The 22,557-nt window shown below is 41.3% G+C and overlaps 2 protein-coding genes across 3 annotated transcripts; one reads left to right on the top strand and one right to left on the bottom strand.

Annotated features, from left to right (window-relative positions):
- Positions 1–2,195: 2,195 nt before the first annotated feature.
- Positions 2,196–13,710, bottom strand: LOC119725590 (UDP-glucuronosyltransferase 2B31-like). The gene is made up of 5 exons (XM_038197054.1): positions 13,081–13,710; positions 11,895–12,219; positions 4,781–5,009; positions 3,948–4,167; positions 2,196–2,775 (listed from the first exon to the last, which is right to left on the bottom strand). Exons 1-5 carry the CDS (start codon positions 13,698–13,700, stop codon positions 2,487–2,489), a joined length of 1,683 nt encoding a protein of 560 aa, XP_038052982.1. The 5' UTR covers positions 13,701–13,710; the 3' UTR covers positions 2,196–2,486.
- Positions 13,711–15,475: 1,765 nt separating this feature from the next.
- Positions 15,476–21,231, top strand: LOC119725589 (proton-coupled folate transporter-like). Of its 2 annotated transcripts, none has more exons than XM_038197053.1 (6): positions 15,476–15,546; positions 15,923–16,949; positions 18,046–18,180; positions 18,497–18,580; positions 18,676–18,835; positions 19,674–21,231. In XM_038197053.1, the coding sequence occupies exons 2-6, from the start codon at positions 15,965–15,967 to the stop codon at positions 19,756–19,758; spliced, it is 1,449 nt and encodes a 482-aa protein (XP_038052981.1). In that variant the 5' UTR covers positions 15,476–15,546; positions 15,923–15,964; the 3' UTR covers positions 19,759–21,231. The 2 variants fall into 2 exon arrangements, with proteins under 2 accessions (XP_038052981.1, XP_038052980.1); XM_038197052.1 differs by lacking the exon at positions 15,476–15,546 and adding an exon at positions 15,553–15,642.
- The last annotated feature ends 1,326 nt before the right edge of the window (positions 21,232–22,557 follow it).

Raw genomic sequence — 22,557 nt, 5'->3', positions numbered from 1 at the left:
ATGTATAACTGCGCAATAGTCGTAGCCTTGTTGCCATTTTGTGATTGGACAATTAACGACGTTGAAGTACATGTACGCAAGTACGACGTACGGTACCATGTACACGTACGGGCGCCGCATGTACATGTTCATCGTACAAGACCAGATTCTGCAGGTTTTTGTGACACATTTCGTTCACATAGTGATACTTCAGAAAAGGGGGAAACGAAAAACTTTATCATTTCACAAAACCCTACTGTGTATATATCTCGATTTTCAAATGAACATTGCAAGCTATCTGCAATGATTCGTTGGTGGTTGGACATTAATTTTGTGCATAAACTTTTGGAATGGAAGAATTACTTCTCTCTTTAAAAAAAAACTTATATTATTCATCTGTACTCATGCTTTCTTAAAAAAAATATTTTACGAATGTAAATTTATTAATTTTATGTACATATTATGCGTATTAAATTGATCCCTGCTTTGCTTTTCAATCATTGTTTTAATGTTAAAATAGTTAAAAGTTTTTAAAAATCCTCCTTAATATAAATAAAAAGGACTGATGATGCGACCGGAAGAACTAATTACTTAACACTTCAATTCCGTATTCACTTTCATGCATTTATGGGGGTGTGTCTAAACGATCTCAAGATGTAATTATAGATCATTTGATGTTCATTCATGAAATGTATTTTATGAAAACAGACCATCACTAAAATGATTCTGAAAGTATTGTATACTGAGTGCGAAACCCGGGTGCGTAAGCAGCGCTCAGGCTACTTGCGATCGCGCTTGCAGCTACTCGCACTGGAGATATGAAGACACCATCAAACGAATGTCGTTCATCGTCCAATCACAAAATGGCAACAAGGCTACGACTATTGCGCAGTCATGTATAGGTCATTTGTATGCGAAAAGGGGCGGATGTTTTGTACCGTACTTTATTTAACAAATTTAAGATTATTTATAGCATCAAAACAAAGGTATTTGACGAACCTACACTGTATACCCACAGCTGTCTGTGCCGGCCCCAAAAAGGGCGTTTTTTTAATTCTGTTATGTCATAACCCAATTGCCATGACGATATATTTTTAAAAGTACTTGAACAATTTTCATGACTTCGATGTTTTTAAGTTGTAAACTAAGATAACAATTTTATTGAAATAAATATTTTAATGAAATATTTCAAACAAAACCTGTCTCGCTTTTGATTGTAATTTTGTATCAGTGAGTACTAGTTTGAATAGACTTTATGCGTTGAGGCGGGTCGGAGGGCAATGGTTTTGTATCGTGTGGGTAGGCATGAATAAACGTTTAAACGTCGGTGAAGGGCAAAACCTAACTTGATTATATCACCCCGACGCAAAATTCCATCTTATAATGAATAAACCTGATGTGTAATCGTTTTTGTTTAATTACAATAACAGAGAACACACACAGAAAAACCCGTAACGCATATTGCATGCAACAAATTTAGAGCCTAAATGTTCGCCCCTGGTGGCGCGCTTCCGGAACCCTAGAATAGGAAAATGAGAGGGCAAACATTCTAACTTTTTCAATTATTTTCGGTACATTATTGTTAAGAAAATCAACCTCGAAAATGGGCCTTTGTAAAATTGTTACCAGCATCTCAATTTATGAAAACTGAAAAATTGCCTGACATGAAAATGAAGCATCGTGTCGACAATTGATTTCTTAAAATCTAAAATACATGTGGGCTAGTCTAGTGAAACTCGGTGTACTCGTACAAAGAAGAAAATTTATGAAATAATTTTGTTGCAGTCATTGGGTGAATAGTGAAACTTAAATGTGAGACAAAATTGATTTTTTAAGGGTTCACAATTTTTTGAATAAGCTTTAAGGACTCGCTGTAAAAACACTGTTTTCCCAAGTCAATCATAAGTTATCCCAAGCCAGTCACAAGTCATCACATGTTATCCAACGCCAATCGCAAGTCGGTCACAATGAAGTCATCACAAGTCAATCACAAGTTAATTACAAGTTTATCCAAAAGTTATCACAAGTCAGTCACAAGTCATCGCAGGTCAATCACAAGTTATCACAAATTATCACAAGACAATCGCAAGTCAATCACAAGTCATCACTAGTTATCACAAGTCAGTCACAAGTCAATCGTAAATCAATCACAAGTTTTTCACAAGGTATCACAGGTCAATCACAAGTCATTACAAGTTTTCCCAAGTCATCACAAGTTTCACAAGTCAATCCCGAGTCATCCAAAACAAACAAGGAGCGAAGTACATAATATCAAAGGCATGCTGTCTCCCTTTCAAAAAAATTGACTTGTGACCGATTCTTTAAACAATCCCAACTGACGTTTACCACCCAAATTGTAAACTTCGCGACAACCATGCAGCTGAGCAGACATGTGATGTGCATCTGTGAATGCATTTTGAGTTCTGTTTTACTTTAGGTGCAGACTACTGCTTTTATACCCGATAAAAAAAAATCAACCTCAGGACGATCGGTGAAATAGTTTCAGCTCACTCCTTCTTGAAATGGCCGCTGCGGCCTCTGCGACACAAACACCGGCAGCAAAGGCGGCACACGGCCAGGTTTACGAAGATCACCGATGCCAGAGCCACAGCCAGGAAGAGGTAGACATCGAGGAGGTTCCTCTGGACGAAGTTCAGGTCCAGGACGGCCGGTCGTAGGTGTTCCCCGCCGAAGCGAGTAACGTGAAGGATCCAGCGGGCCACGTTGTCAGCCGGGCTGGGCGTGTTCTGGAGATCGCGCATGATCTGGGAGACGTGCTGTGCGTTTTTGCGGAATCTGATTAAAAAAATTACCAAATTATTATTATTCGCACTATCAGCTGAGATCTCGTTGGTCACATGACATTTTTTGCCTTTGACAAACGTTCTGCCAGGGCCGAAATGTAAGGCCCTCTAATTTTGTTGATTTGTATATTTCACGGTCAATCCTGTCATACGCAGTTTGCAGCAGTTTTGTTCATTTTCATGCCAACGTTTGTTAAGAATTTGTAACAATTTTTATGAAAACATCCATGCTTAGTTTACGTTTCAGTTCAGTCGGACGACGGAGGGTTTTGCAGGGCAGTGAGGATGGGACCAAAATGGTGGATACCAATGGACCGATCCATTATAAGCCCCGCCCACTATATGCACGCGACCAACCAATGGACCGATCCAGTAAGCCCCTCCCACTGCGCACGTGGGCAAATTAACACGTGCTCCTCTCCAATGCCATTCTGCATTTTCCTGCCGCGCGCATCATACGCGCGTGCACGCATGTCGGACTTTTGTGCACGCATGTCGGACATAAATTACGGCTGTGATTGGTCAGAACACCATGGGGCGGTGCTTACTGGATCGGTTTATTACACGTGCACCTCTCCATGCCACACTGCGTGTCGGCAAGTCGTGTGCGTCCGTACGCGCGTGCAAGCCCCGCCCACTACGTACACTAATGGAGATCAATGGGTAACTGCAATAAGTGCATACTCCGCGCGTCCAGGCATGACGGTGACTTTTCTACACGCATGTTGGACATCAGTCACGACTGTGATTGGCTTAAACAACATTGGGCGTGGCTTAAAAGATCCGTCAATTCTTAGGCCGGGTCCGAAACGGCTGAGCTTCCAGAGCTATGGCTACGTCGATTGACAGTACGTTCCCACGAGCGGAGACCTAGGCCAAGTTCGGGCAAGGACCATTAGTCGACTAGTGGTTGATTTGTGACGTACCTTACGCCTGCGCACTAATAGCAAAGTGCGAACGTCTCTAGTCGAACGCTGGTCAAAATGTCATTGCAAAACGTCTGGATCCTGGCTCCCTGCTGTACGTTATGAACGCGCGCGGCTATGGTTACCAGCGATGCAACCAGCCCCAGTAGGTTGGTTCCAAATAGTCGACTAGCGTTAGTCGACCAATGGTTAAGTATAGTCCTTGCGCGAACTTGACTACGTCGGATGTTAGCCTTACCCAGGTTCGGTCATGACTCTGCGGATGGCATGGCTCAGAGTCTCCGGTGTGATGGTCGTGATGTCCAGCGTCAAGCCCGCACCACGCGACTCCACGCGCACCATGTCGTCCATCTGCTCCTCGAAGAGGGGCAGGCCCACCATCGGTAGCCCCGCCCACATGGCCTCGTTCATGCTGAACGATGCGGCGTGGCTCAAGTACGCTCTGACATTGGGTTGTTCTGCGTGGAATTGGTTAGATTATAGTGGCATATTTAGGATCATTTGCATATTTAGGATCATTTGCATATCTGGTACATGTACTATAACCCATACCGAATTATATGTATTATCGAAAAAGCTTATACTGATCACACACAGCCCGTGAATTATTCAGTTTGGTTTGCTGTCACTGGTGAGAAGAATTAAATCAAGAAATGTATAGGTGATTTCCAACAATCGACTGATTTTTTTGAAATAAAGAGTGCTATAGACGATATTGTGTTTCATTATCATAATGCTGTGCACGGTTTTTCATTGATTTCTCGAAAAGTGAAGTATCAACTGAGCTAGTAAACCTCAACAGGTGAGGGTTTGAACATGCTTTGGGGGAATTTGAGTGGTGTTATTATTTGAAACTAACGAAATGCATGAAAAACAAAAGATCTCACGTGATTGTCATTGAGCTTCCAAGCCGAGTGTCTTATAAGACTTAAAGTGCTTTATGGCCTACTGCAATGGGCTCTCGTTAGCGCGTTTTCACGGCGCACCCCGTCGATCAAAGAAGCGATATCATATCCATGCCAAAAGGTACTGCCAAAAAATAACAATCATATATGACAAGTCAAGTACTACCCATGACATAAGTCAGTGGCAGCCACTTGGCAACCATGGTGTTTTCCCCCAGCTTCAGTGCCGTCAGGTCGGCACCGGACTGCCACAGCACGCGGTGAGGCAGCATGTTGAAGGCGTCGGCGAAGATCTGGGCTTGCTTGGGCCCCAACATCCTCACGTTGGAGCCGAGGGAGAACAGCAACACACCATCAGGAGCGGAGTCGAGGAACTTGGCGACTTCCTTATCCAACTGGAAGATTAGAAGAGAAGTAGTGGGTAGGGTCTTCATCGGACAAGACAAAAGAATTTTATGCATAATGCACAAAGACAAAGGACTCATTAGCATATCAATGAAACCAATTAGCATATCGATGGATGATGTTAGCATAATAAAAGAGCGCATGGGCGTGTGTAGGTTTTACCGGACAAAGGATGGGTCTAAAAAATGTATTGGACAAAGGGGGGGCAGCCCACCCGGCTAGATGGAATAGCGGACTGAGGAAGACCTGAACAGGAATAGCGGACAAAGGGAGACTTGAGCCGGATTATGAATGTCAAACGTTTGAAATGACCAAGACTATCATTTGTATTCATTCAAAGCAGTGTGCAAACAGTAAATAATAAAAACAAAATGCAGGCCACACCAACAGAGCGCCAATTAAGCCGACTAGCTGGAAATCTTGTGAAAAAATGTTTTTACTCTGGTAAGAATGGAGAGTGCGAGCGACCTTGGGAGAAGTTAATGATGAATCTCGGTCTATCAAGAGCCGCTATGTATAGACATTTAGAGGAAAACAAATTTTGTGAATGGGGGCAATGTTTTAACGCACTTATAGAGTGGAAACGACGCGAATATAAAAATGCCACGATTGAACGATTATTAAATGCCTGTCGATTTTGCGGTATTGATCATAACGCTTACAATTTTTTGCTGCAGTAAACCATTACCCTTCCCCCCTTCCAAAAGAAAGAAAGAAAGAAAAAATTATGATTGTCTAATTGAAGAATTTATCTTTTAGTAAATTATTATCGAGTACGGCGAACATCGTCTAGAATGGAACAACCCTTAAGATTTGTTGCGAATGACTGATCCCGGTAGTCCACTGTGCAATCCACACGGACAAGTTCGTGTACGTGTACAGACATACAAGAGTTTCTTCTAGTCGAGTTTTAAAAAAGTTTGCACGGTATAGTCCGATGATTGTTTTAACCATGGAGGAATTGTGTTAATAATAGATCAGAGAGCTAATGAATCCATGCGTTCTAGATCTATACGGAGACCGATGGTCGATCACCCCTCGATGACCGCACCGATCATGGAGCAAATAAATAACTCCGTGCTTCTGCACCGATACTTGCCTTGTCATATCGTGTGTGTTATCCAGGTGCAATAACAATTGCACAATACAGTCGACTCTCATTATATTATAAAGAGCACTTTTATAAAGAGGTTCTGCTTTCATAACAAAGAAGAGGTAATAAAGAGGTAATTTGGCTAGTCCCATCGACCTTGTTATAACGAGAGTCGACTGTATTCTTCCACATTACCGCCAGAACCATCTATGTACGTATATCTGTGCGCGGTGGTCGTAGAAAATACAAACTTTCAGGGTCGGCTCGGTGTGTACAGTATGTACACGTACATCTGTATTAAGGGACTGACTGCATCCTACATGTACACTGTATATTTACACCGTCCGATCAGATAGCGCTGTTTCCCTTATCCATAAAGACGTAATTCTTTCAAGACGTGTTCATTATATCGATTATCTTTCACCGACTTAACCTACCTGCTGTACAGTGGGGGATGGATTATTGAGCGTTCTAAATATCGATTGCCAGGAGTTACGCAACAGTAGTGAACGCTGACTCCCTTTATTGGACAATGGGACTTAATTGGCAGCGCACGGCATGTGCGGGAGCTTCAAAAATCTGTACGTGAAAGAAGTCAATGAAGTTGACTGACTAAACATGATTTCAAGCCTTAATACCCCTTTACCGTTGTCTGTACAGGAATGCACCGAACCCTAGTGTACCACCGTGCCGGACTTGTTTACAAAATCAAGGATATATATATAACTAGGTCTTTTTGTGTTAAAGCAATAGTACGTACTTCTATTTTATATTGAAGATTTAGAGTGTCATAAGGCAACTAACTTTTTTTACCCCAACAAAGTCCCAAAGTTGGACACGGTGCGTGATAAAGCCATACATGAAGCATTAAAGACCGTAAACATTTCGGGGATTATTGACAGGGCGTGTCCAAACACTAATTATATGACTGCTTGACAGTAGGGCTTGCCCGATTGTTTAACTGTAAGACAACACCAACAAAGAAAAATACAACTGCAGAAAGTGTATACATGATAACATCATTGCTTTATTGACGTCATTTCTCAATGAAACACTCGTGTTTTTTTTAATTTGTTTTTAAATGTATTCTTTGCAATTAAATCATCAGTGATCTTAATGTAACGTTGACTAGTCTTTAATCGTCACTGTCTTCCTCGTTAACGTCATCTTCATCTAATTGATGGAACAGGCCGTCAAATTTGGCGTGGTGTTTAGATATGACCCGGCTGACAGCCGTGGGCAGTAGAATACCGGAATGATTGACTCTGTCTTCGATCTCGTCCACAATTTCTTGATGAGTATCATTATCTTTCAGATGTATGTAACTTGACAAAAAATCTTTGTATTTGTTGAAAAAGATTCGCTTGACTGCCCACAGGGTCTTTCTGTTGGCCTTTTCCGTGGCCTGATCTTCACTCATGCCCTCGTTGATGTACTTTTCATGTTTTTCACTCCACATCTCATCAATCGCTTCTTTTGCCTCTCCCAACCAGTCTAAATAGGCTGCATTGTCTTCCAAATCAGAACTAGACTCATCTTCATCAGATGATTCGTCATCTTCCACCTCCGTGACGGATTCGGAATCATTTTCCTCAAGATCTTCGTCTTCATCATACGTAGATTCAGTTTCATAGTTTTCCATTTCCGGATCTTCAAATCTACTGCTTTTAAATTCAGGTTCAGAATTATCCACCTCAACTTCGTCTATATCGGATTCATCTTCAGCATGTGCATTTTCGGTATGTCTCAAGAGGTTATATCTCCGTCCAAAGCGTTTGTCACACTGGTGACAAGCATAGGGTTTGACTGCAGAAATAGTATTCATGTTGAAGCTTTGAAGGTTAATCTCCGAATGGTAAGGAACGGATGAAATCATTTAATATTTATCTACTTATTTGGTTACTCATTTCGTTACTCATTTACTCATTTCGTTACTCCTTTACTCATTGCGTTACTCATTTACTCATTTCGTTACTCCTTTACTCATTGCGTTACTCATTTACTCATTTGATTAAATGATGAGTAATGATGAGTAACGCAATGAGTAAATGAGTAACGAAATGAGTAAATGAGTAACGCAATGAGTAAATGAGTAACGAAATGAGTAAATGAGTAACGAACTGAGTAAATGAGTAACGAAATGAGTAACCAAATGTGTAACGAAATGAGTAGCAAATGAGTGAATGAGTAACCAAATAAGTAGCAAATGAGTGAATGAGTAGCAAATGAGTAAATGAGTAACGAAATGAGTAAATGAGTAACGAAATGAGTAACCAAATAAGTAGATAAATATTAAATGATTTCATCCGTTCCTTACCATTCGGAGATTAACCTTCAAAGCTTCAACATGAATACTATTTCTGCAGTCAAACCCTATGCTTGTCACCAGTGTGACAAACGCTTTGGACGGAGATATAACCTCTTGAGACATACCGAAAATGCACATGCTGAAGATGAATCCGATATAGACGAAGTTGAGGTGGATAATTCTGAACCTGAATTTAAAAGCAGTAGATTTGAAGATCCGGAAATGGAAAACTATGAAACTGAATCTACGTATGATGAAGACGAAGATCTTGAGGAAAATGATTCCGAATCCGTCACGGAGGTGGAAGATGACGAATCATCTGATGAAGATGAGTCTAGTTCTGATTTGGAAGACAATGCAGCCTATTTAGACTGGTTGGGAGAGGCAAAAGAAGCGATTGATGAGATGTGGAGTGAAAAACATGAAAAGTACATCAACGAGGGCATGAGTGAAGATCAGGCCACGGAAAAGGCCAACAGAAAGACCCTGTGGGCAGTCAAGCGAATCTTTTTCAACAAATACAAAGATTTTTTGTCAAGTTACATACATCTGAAAGATAATGATACTCATCAAGAAATTGTGGACGAGATCGAAGACAGAGTCAATCATTCCGGTATTCTACTGCCCACGGCTGTCAGCCGGGTCATATCTAAACACCACGCCAAATTTGACGGCCTGTTCCATCAATTAGATGAAGATGACGTTAACGAGGAAGACAGTGACGATTAAAGACTAGTCAACGTTACATTAAGATCACTGATGATTTAATTGCAAAGAATACATTTAAAAACAAATTTAAAAAAACACGAGTGTTTCATTGAGAAATGACGTCAATAAAGCAATGATGTTATCATGTATACACTTTCTGCAGTTGTATTTTTCTTTGTTGGTGTTGTCTTACAGTTAAACAATCGGGCAAGCCCTACTGTCAAGCAGTCATATAATTAGTGTTTGGACACGCCCTGTCAATAATCCCCGAAATGTTTACGGTCTTTAATGCTTCATGTATGGCTTTATCACGCACCGTGTCCAACTTTGGGACTTTGTTGGGGTAAAAAAAGTTAGTTGCCTTATGACACTCTAAATCTTCAATATAAAATAGAAGTACGTACTATTGCTTTAACACAAAAAGACCTAGTTATATATATATCCTTGATTTTGTAAACAAGTCCGGCACGGTGGTACACTAGGGTTCGGTGCATTCCTGTACAGACAACGGTAAAGGGGTATTAAGGCTTGAAATCATGTTTAGTCAGTCAACTTCGTTGACTTCTTTCACGTACAGATTTTTGAAGCTCCCGCACATGCCGTGCGCTGCCAATTAAGTCCCATTGTCCAATAAAGGGAGTCAGCGTTCACTACTGTTGCGTAACTCCTGGCAATCGATATTTAGAACGCTCAATAATCCATCCCCCACTGTACATGCAGGTAGGTTAAGTCGGTGAAAGATAATCGATATAATGAACACGTCTTGAAAGAATTACGTCTTTATGGATAAGGGAAACAGCGCTATCTGATCGGACGGTGTAAATATACAGTGTACATGTAGGATGCAGTCAGTCCCTTAATACAGATGTACGTGTACATACTGTACACACCGAGCCGACCCTGAAAGTTTGTATTTTCTACGACCACCGCACACAGATATACGTACATAGATGGTTCTGGCGGTAATGTGGAAGAATACAGTCGACTCTCGTTATAACAAGGTCGATGGGACTAGCCAAATTACCTCTTTATTACCTCTTCTTTGTTATGAAAGCAGAACCTCTTTATAAAAGTGCTCTTTATAATATAATGAGAGTCGACTGTATTGTGCAATTGTTATTGCACCTGGATAACACACACGATATGACAAGGCAAGTATCGGTGCAGAAGCACGGAGTTATTTATTTGCTCCATGATCGGTGCGGTCATCGAGGGGTGATCGACCATCGGTCTCCGTATAGATCTAGAACGCATGGATTCATTAGCTCTCTGATCTATTATTAACACAATTCCTCCATGGTTAAAACAATCATCGGACTATACCGTGCAAACTTTTTTAAAACTCGACTAGAAGAAACTCTTGTATGTCTGTACACGTACACGAACTTGTCCGTGTGGATTGCACAGTGGACTACCGGGATCAGTCATTCGCAACAAATCTTAAGGGTTGTTCCATTCTAGACGATGTTCGCCGTACTCGATAATAATTTACTAAAAGATAAATTCTTCAATTAGACAATCATAATTTTTTCTTTCTTTCTTTCTTTTGGAAGGGGGGAAGGGTAATGGTTTACTGCAGCAAAAAATTGTAAGCGTTATGATCAATACCGCAAAATCGACAGGCATTTAATAATCGTTCAATCGTGGCATTTTTATATTCGGGTCGTTTCCACTCTATAAGTGCGTTAAAACATTGCCCCCATTCACAAAATTTGTTTTCCTCTAAATGTCTATACATAGCGGCTCTTGATAGACCGAGATTCATCATTAACTTCTCCCAAGGTCGCTCGCACTCTCCATTCTTACCAGAGTAAAAACATTTTTTCACAAGATTTCCAGCTAGTCGGCTTAATTGGCGCTCTGTTGGTGTGGCCTGCATTTTGTTTTTATTATTTACTGTTTGCACACTGCTTTGAATGAATACAAATGATAGTCTTGGTCATTTCAAACGTTTGACATTCATAATCCGGCTCAAGTCTCCCTTTGTCCGCTATTCCTGTTCAGGTCTTCCTCAGTTCGCTATTCCATCTAGCCTGGTGGGCTGCCCCCCCCTTTGTCCAATACATTTTTTAGACCCATCCTTTGTCCGGTAAAACCTACACACGCCCATGCGCTCTTTTATTATGCTAACATCATCCATCGATAAGCTAATTGGTTTCATTGATATGCTAATGAGTCCTTTGTCTTTGTGCATTATGCATAAAATTCTTTTGTCTTGTCCGATGAAGACCCTACTCACTACTAAGAGAAACAGTGAAATAAGTGGGCACTGCATACTCACCGAGTCAAAAATGACATTTTACGGGTCAAAATTAACACTTTTTTGACTATTTTCCGAGTCAGTTGACATGGAAAAACCTCAGCAAAAGTACTGTTCCGAAAAGTGTCAAATTTGACTCTGGCCGAGCTGGTCAGGCCAAATAGAATGCGGATTCTGGGTCAAACTTGGCACTTCTTTGACTCATTTTCCGGGACATTTTGACGCAAAACTGAGAACTCTTGGCAAAAGTGTCATTTGGAACCATGAGACAAGTGTCAAATTGGACTGTGAAGTGGGTCAGGCCAAATGAAACGCAGATTCTGATTCAAATTTGACACTTCTTTCACTCATTTTTCGGGACATTTTGACACACAAACCTTGGAAAAAGTGTCATTTTGACCCAGGATAGTGGCAAATTTGACTGTGAAAAGGATCAGGCCAAATTGATTCTGGGTCACATCTGACCAGACTTTTTTAGAGTGTGCAGTTGTTGGTCGATCGCTCACCGTTTGGTTGGGGTCCAGTCCACCATTGTAGAGAACATAGATGGTATTGGGGTTCATGGGACGGGGGAACTCCAGCCCGAAGCTACCGTGCATAAAGTACAGCAGGGCCTGCTTGTGGGACTCCAGAGTGCTGATCTCCGGCTTAATGTTGTACTTGACCTTGAGCTTATCGAAGACCTTGAAGTTACAGCTGCCTAGGGGAAACAAGATGTTGCCGAGGTAGAAGTGGCCCAGGACGTTCTGGACGCGCTGGAGGAACGTCATTCGGTCGGTCAGCCCCATGGCACGCTCCGGCACGTAAGAGGGCGCTAGTGGGAGCCCGCTCCTGATTGGTTTAAAGTTTTGACGAGATGATTGAAAACATTAGCATCACGGATTGATTTACGGATAGATCGGAAATGTGCAGTTAATCAGGACGCGCTGCATTTTGGGATAGTTTGCGCGAGGAACGGGGATTTTGTGGAGCTGCGTAAACTGTCCCAGCATGCAACGTAACACATAACTTCATTGCACATTTCCGGTCTACGGTCCGGTTATCCATAAAGGGGACTTTGGGTAGAATGTTTGATCCCCTAAAATTACGCCAAGTGCCGTCGATTACTCGAAATGGAGGTACGTTTTAGGGAACCGTTGCCTCATTATACTTCACTTATTGAACAAATGAGGGCGCTGCAGAGACGCCATATGTTGGGGGGTACAAAAGACGTGAATCCCGATATTTACTGACATAAGGTTACAATAATACAAATGTTCATGAGTAAAACTGTGATGTCATTCAAGGTAGAAACTTCTCTCTGCTTCAGCATAGAGTTACCAGATTTGTAGGGGTTTGCTGTGGTTATGTTTCTGCTTCCAGTGGTTCATTGTTGTTTTAGTAGACAATGAGAACTGAACTCTATGCACAAATTAACGTTTCCATAAGCAGAATTTTGGGTTTACAATTTGAAGGGAAACCCTACTCTGACTCGAAAAATGTGTTCCGAAAGTTACATCATGGCAATAGCGCCCCCAGTTGTCATGAAAAGCATGAAACAGTTCCCTTTGCAATTTATTTCTTCCCAAAAGGATGTCTCATATATTTCAAAGAAATTGACATTTGCTTCAAATATGCTCCAGTGTAAATTTTCATGGACCCTTAAAAATTAAGATGATTCTGCTTCTTCAATAGAAAGAGAGATGAACGTACCACATCGCGTGTCTGGAAGGAATCGCGAAGAAAACAGAGTTCAGAACGAAAGGGATGTCCAGAGCCTGTGCTAACATCGGGCTGCACGCGATGAACTCATCCCCGACCAGCATGTCGAATTTCTCCTCGCGCAGCCGCTTCATGGAAGCCGAGTCCGCGAACAGGTCGGCGCACTCATCCCGCCACATCTGCATCATGCCGTCAGCGTCCAGCTTCCGACGCGTCACCGGATCCAGCAGCAAATGCCCCCAGAAGTGGTTCAGGCTCCCGGTCAGGACTGACGCGGACAAACTGTCCGTGGCATCGCTCCGATTCTGCTTGGTCCAAGACGAGTTGAAGACCACGAAGGAGAAGAGACTGGAGTCTTTCTCCCAGTGGCTGGTTGGGTTGGAGCTGCTGACCAGGGACACCACGCGGTGACCCTGACGAGCTAGCACCCTGCCCGACGCGACCAAGTTGAAATAGTGGCTTCCACCGGTGATAGAGGCGAAATACAGGAACTTGTACTTGTCCGCGCCGGGTTTATTTCCCGCGTCATCGCTGGTTAGAGCCGGCAGAACGAACACCGAGGAAAAGACGGTTAGGAACAGAAGCAGCACCGCAGACATGGTGGTAGCCATTTCTATAATTTAAAAAAAAAAACTTAGAATGGAGCGATAGATAACAAAAAATAGTTGTGCAAACAGGTTATTTTCAGTGCAGTCGAGTTGACTTTGAATGAACTTTGTTCAACCGGTGACCCTAGTTTGACTTGCAAACACACCTGCACGGATGAACTTAGCTGTTGCAATATGCGTTGCGGGTGACTTGTTCTTCGGGGTCTGTACCCGATGTTCCCCAATATTGTTCCCTTATTCCCCAAAGTCCTAGGTTTGGGTTAGGTTAGGGTTAGGGTTTGGGAATATAGGTATTTGGGAACATAGGTATATGGTCACATAGGTATTCACCGGTTTCTTTAAACAGGTTTTATTTTATTGTTTAGTGCAACGACGATTTCACAAATGGTTTACTCACGCACGCGATACAAAATACAAAGGACTAATAGCTCACTGATAAGAAAAAATACAATCAAGCTGAAGCAGATTTTGTTTGAAACATTACTTTAAATAAATAAGCGTTGAAATTCTGTAAGACTATTACAGAAGTTTACAACTGCTAAATTACTTTACAGAATCGTCATGCCAATGGGTTAAGACTTAAAGCAAATGAAAAAGACGCCATTTTAGGGTACAGACGTGAGTACAAGGTTCGTCAAGTGAGTTTGTTTGATGTCAATAATAATACGCTTTTTTATATTAATCTTTAATTTGTTAACTGAAGTACATTACAAAACCAGCCCCTTTTTTTCCCAAAAAAATGACCTGTATCTGCCTTTAATAATCTCCATTATCATCAAGAGGGCGACTAATATGACCTCCGAAAGGATGTCCACAGTGGTGCTGGTCATCGACTTTAGCCCCAATTAGGACTATACTCCAGGCCGGATCGAGAACAAAATATTTGGGTACTTATAAATTGTTTTGTTCCCCGAAAAAAAGTGGGTCCAAAAAAGTTCCGCCAAAAATTTCAATATGAAAAGCAAGAGGGCAATATGTGTTGATTTTGTGGGTAGCGTACTCAGAGGCAACCTTTTTTGTGACGTCACTTTAAAAAAAAAATGGCTATAATTAGAATCAATAGCTTGAATTTAGACCAAGTACAATAAAAGATCATAATGGATTCCTCCATTATTTTTTTCGACTCTTTCACTGATACTTTTGTGTTCAAAGGATAACCCTTTCTACCAGATTTTGAATTTGCATACACAGCTACAGACTTGATGGAGACACATAAAAAAAAAACCCTAACTGCAAATGTACATTATTTTAAAAAATGAAGAAAAAGAAAAAAATGGGGAGGAAAAGAAACGGCGTGCGGTAAATAGAGGCCAAGTAAACCCATCCACCGAGCTCATGAATAAAAGTATACCCCCTCAACATGTTATTAGAGAGTTCTGAGAGCCATAAATTGGGGAATTTATCAAGAGATATGGCAATGAACTTCTGGCCTGGACTTGGGGTTTCAAATTCTGAGCATTTTTGGATGCAATTGGGCTCAGAAGTGGCGGCTTTTTTTGTCATGTTGTGGAGGGATTTTTTTTTTTTTTATATATATATATATACTTTTCCGCTTGGGGGAAAATGGTGGTCGTCTTCTTTGGGTGAGAATATCTCGAAAAGTCAACGGTCAACCAACCAAAACATGAAAAGAAAATGAAAGATGACATGTTGATCATCATTTTTTCTGTGCAGCTTATACCTGCGAGAGTTCTGAGTATTTTTAAAAGACTTTTTAAGTATGGGCATTGCACTGTCATGTTGTGCAATGCAGCTTCCTTAGTCGCATTATGACTTCGCCTTAAGCTAGCAATAGAGGGCGCTTTTCCCGGCACTTTTCAAGCCGCAGGCCGCCGCGCCGGAGTTGCCGGTAAGAACTTGGGAATTTTGATAACCAAAAATAAATCGGAGAATTAACATTTCCAAGAATAAATACCATTCAATAATTCACATCAGGAAACGGATGGTACGGCCCTTCTTTTTCGCAATATTCTTGCTATAGTCTGAAACGAACTTTGAACACTTGAATGTAGTGAAAACTTGATTGAAAACTTGATGAATTTATATGAAACTTGATGAATTTTTATATGACCCCGACTTAGCCCAGGTGGACTCCCTTTCCTCCCTACGTAGTCGTAATGCAATGAAGACTTCGTCCAACCTGGGGTAGACCCCGACTGTATTTGAATCATGTGTGGTTGAGTTTTTAACATCAAATGCCAATCTGTTTTGTTTGCTTTTGGCAGGTGTTTTTTTTCCCTCTGCATTGTCATAACCAAGCTGTCATCATGGCTACTGTTGCTGATGCAGAAGTGGAAGTGCTGTCGCCCAATGACAAGACGATCATTCGTAAACCGAGGCTGGTAACCGTGGAACCAGTGCTGTTCCTTCTATTTTTCGTGCAGGCGGGCATGATCACGCTGCGCACCCAGTACACAGAGCACCGGTTGGCTCAGAGATACAACTACACCCTGCCGGGGGAAAACGCAACGACGTGCCACAACACAAGTGCTAAAGACCCGATGCAAGTCAAGATTGAGACCGAGACTGCCACGTGGTCCATGTACATGGAAAGCATGTCCACCCTTCCTCCCATGGCCAGCGCACTCCTGTTGGGCACACTTAGCGATTTCGTGGGTCGGCGGCCCATGTTTATCGTCGGTGCGGTCGGGCACGTGGTCGCCACAGCAGTGTGCTTTCTAGCGGCATATTTCAATCTCCCCTTATCTGTGCTGGTGGGTGCGGAAGCCTTTCTAGGGGTGTGCGGCGACACGGCCTTGCTAACGGCCATGGGGTTTTCATACATCGCAGACATCACAACAACTGAGCGTGCTCAGCAGGGGCGGAGCTTCCGATTCGTCGTCAACGACCTCATGACCCATCTCGGCCTGGGAGCTGCTTTTATATCCATTAACATCGCCCTGCAACAAACTAATAGCTACCCTTTAGTCTACGGCATAATCGTGGTTCCGGCCCTTCTTGCATTCCTCTATGTGACCCCACCGTGCATTCTCCGAGAGTCTGTCCCAAGGCGTCCCGTCTCCTGCCGCATCTTCAAGGATCTTTTCCTCAGCATTTTTCGCCTCTTCCAGCAGAACGTCAACGGCCGACGCTGGAAGCTTCTGTTGCTGCTACTCTGCCAGTTCCTCTACGACGTCGTCTACGAGTCGCTCTTTGACGTGGTCACGATCTACGGCCTCGGGGTTCCGTTTTGTTGGGCCCACACCGTGGTTGGCACATACGGCGTGATCAACTCCATAAGTCCAGCAATTGGTGGGTTTTAAGATCTAACAATGGCATTTCTTTCTGATTGCTATGTCATTCAGGACTAGAGGACTTGTGATTGACTGGTGAGGGCTTGTGGGGACTCTTGAAGACTTGTGATGGACTTGTAAGGACTTTGTGATGGACTTGTGAGGACTTTGTGATGGACTTTGTGAGGACTCTTAAAGATTTGTGATTTGACTTGTCAGGACTTGTTCAGACTTGTCAGGACTTTGTGATGAAATAATGAGGACTTGTGAAGACTTTGATTGACTTGTGAGGACTTGTGATTGGCTAGTGAGGACTTGCAATTGACGTGTTAGGACTTGTGATTGACTTGTGAGGACTTTGTGATGAATTTATGAGGACTTGTGAAGACCTGTGATTGACTTGTGGGCACTTGTGATTGACTTGTGAGGACTTGTGAGGACTTGTGATTGACTTGTCAGGGCTTGTGATTGACTTGTCAGGACTTTGTGATGAAATAATGAGGACTTGTGAAGACCTGTGATTGACTTGTGAGGACTTGTGAGGACTTGTGATTGACTTGTGAGGACTTGTGATTGACTTAATGAGGACTTGCAATTGACGTGTTAGGACTTGTGATTGACTTGTGAGGACTTTGTGATGAATTTATGAGGACTTTTGAGACCTGTGATTGACTTGTGAGGACTTGTGATTGACTAATGAGGACTTGCAATTGACGTGTTAGGACTTGTGATTGACTTGTGAGGACTTTGTGATGAATTTATGAGGACTTGTGAAGACCTGTGATTGACTTGTGGGCACTTGTGATTGACTTGTGAGGACTTGTGAGGACTTGTGATTGACTAGTGAGGACTTGCAATTGACATGTTAGGACTTGTGAGGACTTTGTGGTGAATTTATGAGGACTTGTGAAGACCTGTGATTGACTTGTGAGGACTTGTGATTGACTTGTGAGGACTTGTGATTGACTTGTGAGGACTTGATGGCTTGTGATAGATCTTTGCTTACTCCAAAAAATTAGTAGAATAGTTTGTTGTTCATCAACCTATTGCTCAGTAGGGATAGTTAACAGTTAACGGTCTTTCTTTATATTTTGGTGTGTTTTTTTACTCCCCAGGTTCGGTCTTTGGCATCAAACTTTTCTCCCCATACATGTCGGAGTTATCCATTGTCATGATCGGTTTCATTTCTGGTACACTCCTCATGCTGTCGTCGGCGATCGCGACCACCAATGTCTTTCTTGTCTACGTTGGTGAGCGAGTTTTTTATTTAACCTTGTATTTCCCAAAACTGCCCTGCCTGTTACTCTCTGTACCGCCCATGATCGACCTATGCACCAAATCCATATCATAGACTCATAAAATTACTGCATTTCATAAATAAACTTCAAAAAAGTACAAACACTCGAAGAAAGACGAACATTAACACACCCTCAAATAATACGGCACTCTGGCAAAAAAATGATGGAAAAACCTTCAAGTATGTGATGACAAAAATGCAGTTAACCTCTCCAAAAGTATCATTTTTTCACACTTACATTGATTTTTTTCCCCTTATTTGTTGTTAAGCACCCGGCTTGGGTCTTCTGCGTGTCCTTCCTACCTCTGTCCTGAAGTCAATCATGTCCAAGACTGTCGACAAGGAAGAACAGGGTAAGATAACATTTCTGGAGGCTATTTTTTTTTAGTGGATCTGGACTAACGAGTATTCAGGCCTTTTTTGGTGCTTTTTTTATGTGCAAACGTAGGTGCCCTGTTTGGTTGCGTGGCTGTGGTGGTCAGTATAGCCCGCTCCGTGTCGCCGTTCTTCCTCAATGAGCTGTACTCAGCCCTGGTCAAGATCCACCGTCCTACCATCACATTCTACGTGGTCATCGGCATTCTGGTTATTGCGATATTTCTTGTGAAGTGAGTTTTACAAACAATAGCAGGGGCTAATACTTAACATATGAACTTCAAATTTGGTTTGGGGATTGTCCTTGGTAATCCTAAGAAGCCTTTTGCATTTGGGGCCGAAAGGTTAAGGGTCAAGGTCACAGTGGCTGGCTAAAACAATGGAAATCTTGTCATCGCATTAACTTGAGAAATGCTTCACATGTGAACTTCAAATTTGGTTTGTGGATTGCTCTTGGTAATCCTGAGAAGCCTATTGCATTTGGGGCCGAAAGGTCAAGGGTCAAGATTACAGTGGCTGGCTAAAACAATAGAAATCTTGTCAGCGCGATAACTTGAGAAATACTTCAACTGTGAACTTCAAATTTGGTTTGTGTATTGCTCTTGGTAATCCTGAGAAGCCTTTTGCATTTGGGGCCGAAAGGTCAAGGGTCAAGGTCACAGTGGCTAAAACAATAGAAATCTTGGGTTTTTTTTTTTCAATTTAGCTTGTTTGTACATGATCTGTTCACATTCACTCTTTTAAATCACATACAATGACTTCTCAACAGAAAAGTAAAAATAAATTCATTATATTTATTCTGAGATCATAAGGATTAATTCATATATAACCTACAGAAAACAATAATGATGTCAATGAACGTTCGATGTGACCCAGGCACATGTAAGTTGATGTTAAAAGAGTGGTGTCATGTCATGGGAACGGTCACGGTTGCGGGGCACTTGTGTTTGTAAACACACCTGACTCGTTTATTACATGTATCACTTTTTTTGAGCCGCTAGCACTGAATTATGGAATTTTTTTTCTGTAGTCCAGTTTATTGATAATTTCTAATATTTCTTTCGTTTGCAGCCTTCTCAAGAGTTGGAACGGATGGAAACCCAGGCCAGGCTATTTGTCTCTACAGGGTCAGGACTCTTCAGCCCAGCCACATTGAGGGCGATTTCTTCATCCCAAAAAAATGAATTGCAAAAATAAAATCTGGCCTTTTTTTTTCTTAACAGCATTCCATGTTTGCGGAAACTCTTTTGCATCTTACCCTCCTACTGTTTGAATATTCAGAGAGGGTCAAAAATTCCATCCACTTTTCCTGCCATGCCTTTCACACGGGCTAGTCACCAACAGTCGGGTCATATTACAAGCAAGCACTCTGATGACTAGTCAGATTCAGTCAACAGACATAAAGCAGGCAATTGGTAGGCACAGCTGGCTTATCAATCACCTGCAGCCAAGGCAAAGCTGTATCCAGTTACATAAACAATCACAGCCAGTCAATCCTGCCTTATTCAGGCTGGGAGCTCTTAACTGTTGAAAACAGTCACTTGGTAGATTTCGACTGAAAGGACAACTTGGCACAGAATTGTGAGTTTGCATAGGAGTGTTAGTCTGCTTAAAGAATGTTTCATCGGGTCTTATTTATTTCATGCACATATTTTTTTTTTCGTTTAATTTAAAGTGGGTGTAAGTACAACTAACTTAAAATGTTAATATTGAAAGCAGCATCTAAAGAAAAAAAAATGACATTGACAAAAGTATTGTTTTCACAATAAAAATTTATTTTTTTATACTTTGGTACTATACAAATTATTATAAAGAATATTTTTGTCAAAAAAAAAAGCTTTTGAATATTTTTTCACGAATTTAAAACCTTACAAGGCACATAAATGTATTAGCAAATTCCTAGAAAAGGGCAACATTTGTGCAATTTTAATGGAAGCAGCACACATTATTATTTTTGTGCATTATTTTCTTACAGTAAAAACTGTCGTGCAAAACACTTTTTTTTTTTCAAGTATTACCACAATAAAATTATGTCTGCCATTAACAAACTGAATACAATTTTGGGAAAAGTAAATTGATAAATCTTTCAAATATTTCGAATAAAATTTGTATCTGTTAATATGCACCTTTATGCATTTAAAGTCTCAGGTTTGAACAAGACTAAAGAAAAAAGTTTCACTCGAATTTCTACACCATTGTAAATAAAGTACTCAAAATTGATACAAAAATCTTGATAAAATTTATAAAAATCTAATATATACAATAATCACCAAAAATTGGTTGAACTAACTTCCTATCTCCATTCATATCCGGGGCGACTTCTGAACAATCATTCACTTTGCCCGGAAGAAGCTCTGCATTTGTCCCGGACATGTTCCGGGGAAATTTTCATCAGCAACGGCTTGACTCATCAATACTGATAACTTCACTGCGGGAAGATTGCAGGGAAGTTGTTCAGAACCCTTCAACTTATTCCCGATACAATGTCCGCAACATGACCAAAACTTATCCCAGACATGAATTGAGACGGGCCCATTCTAAGAAAATAAATTGGGTTGAGAAATACAACCCAAAGATCAGAAGTAATTTCTTTGACATTCTTGAACATAACTTTGGCAGTGCTTGGGCCCCCCAAAAAATGATTCTGCTTCCGATAACCACACCTACCCTATCTTGACAGCCCCTACCCTAATTTTTTTTTTATAAAAAATGAGGGAAAAACCCAGAAATCCATCAATTACTACCTTTTACCCTTTACTGCACACGGACACCTTCCGTATGATCCTTCACACACACAAAAATCCCTACCTACCCTATTTTCAAATGCCATGTAATCGGAAGCAGACCTTTTTTTGTTTTTTGGCCTTATTTCAGGTAATTTTTTCCAAGTTTGTGTAATTTTGACGGTGTAAAAAACAGAGAGTTGGGGAGACGACGCCTGACGCTCATGCGAAGACAATACAGATTTATATAACCGACTTACAGATCCTTGTCGTTTGATTGGTGGAACTCGCATCACGTGACATTCAGTATTGCCACTCATTCTTGTTAAATGCCCCCAAAATTCCAATATGCCGGGATATTAGATTGAGGTAAAACATTTGAGGTAAAACATTTCAGGTAAAACATTTGAGGTAAAACATTTGAGGTAAATAATTTGAGGTAAAATTAGATTGAGGTAAAACATAAACCATTGAGGTTTGCAGAAAAAAGTAATGTCTGTCAGAAACCAGTACCAATCAATCAATTTTAACCAGAGCCTATTTAAAGGGAAAATACAACATTTGCAAACATCAAAAAATAAAACTACCAAATCATTTTGAAATACCTTGCTGGACTGTTAGTGAATGACAGTGTAAAGCATCCTGTAAAATCATGGCACCTGGTATACTGTCATTTTCAAGAAAAGTGGTAGTTTTGTATCAATTTCCAACGCTGGTCGGCCGACCAGCGTTGGAAACAACTGGCTTTTTTTCTTCAAATACTGGCCCCAATTGACCATCGCACTTGTTTGCAATCGATTACACACCTATGAACGGGTACGAGCCAGCTAGACTGGTTCCCTGACCTTACAATTCCCCAATGTATGTAAACTGCTCTGTTTCTTCTTAAATGGAGTCAGGGAACCAGACTACAGGAAAATTATTGTTTTTCTTGGTTTTTATAGCATTTTTGAACCCTAACCCTCAAAAAAGTCAGGTTAACTATATTTGCTATATATTTCCAATCCAACCCCCCAATTCCATCCATTTCTGAAAATTACAGCAAAAGCAAATGATGTATATTCCCTTTAAGTGTGTGCCCTTGGGCAAGGCACTTTGTCACTCATTGCTTCTCTCCACCCAGGAGTAAATGGGTACCTGTGAGGGCAGAGATGGTTATTGTGATTGATTGTAGCTGCTCTGTGCTTAAATGGCAGCATGGAGCTGTATACTCCCAAGGGAGCTGAGATGGT

The sequence above is a fragment of the Patiria miniata genome, unplaced genomic scaffold, assembly GCF_015706575.1.
Source record: "Patiria miniata isolate m_02_andy unplaced genomic scaffold, ASM1570657v1 HiC_scaffold_19, whole genome shotgun sequence".
Lineage (NCBI taxonomy): Eukaryota > Metazoa > Echinodermata > Asteroidea > Valvatida > Asterinidae > Patiria > Patiria miniata.
Note: the sequence above shows the minus strand (reverse complement) of the source record. Positions and strands in the feature narration are given on the sequence as shown.

What these genes read in the sequence shown, in the direction of transcription:
- LOC119725590 (XM_038197054.1), bottom strand. Translation starts at nt 13,700, where the DNA reads ATGGCTACCACCATGTCTGCGGTGCTGCTTCTGTTCCTAACCGTCTTT. An exon ending in GACTGGACCCCAACCAAACG is followed by an intron (nt 5,010 to 11,894) that starts GTGAGCGATCGA and finishes CTAATCTTCCAG; the next exon opens with TTGGATAAGGAAGTCGCCAA. An exon ending in GCCACTGACTTATGTCATGG is followed by an intron (nt 4,168 to 4,780) that starts GTAGTACTTGAC and finishes AATTCCACGCAG; the next exon opens with AACAACCCAATGTCAGAGCG.
- LOC119725589 (XM_038197052.1), top strand. An exon ending in CTCCATAAGTCCAGCAATTG is followed by an intron (nt 16,950 to 18,045) that starts GTGGGTTTTAAG and finishes TTTACTCCCCAG; the next exon opens with GTTCGGTCTTTGGCATCAAA. An exon ending in ATTGCGATATTTCTTGTGAA is followed by an intron (nt 18,836 to 19,673) that starts GTGAGTTTTACA and finishes TTTCGTTTGCAG; the next exon opens with CCTTCTCAAGAGTTGGAACG.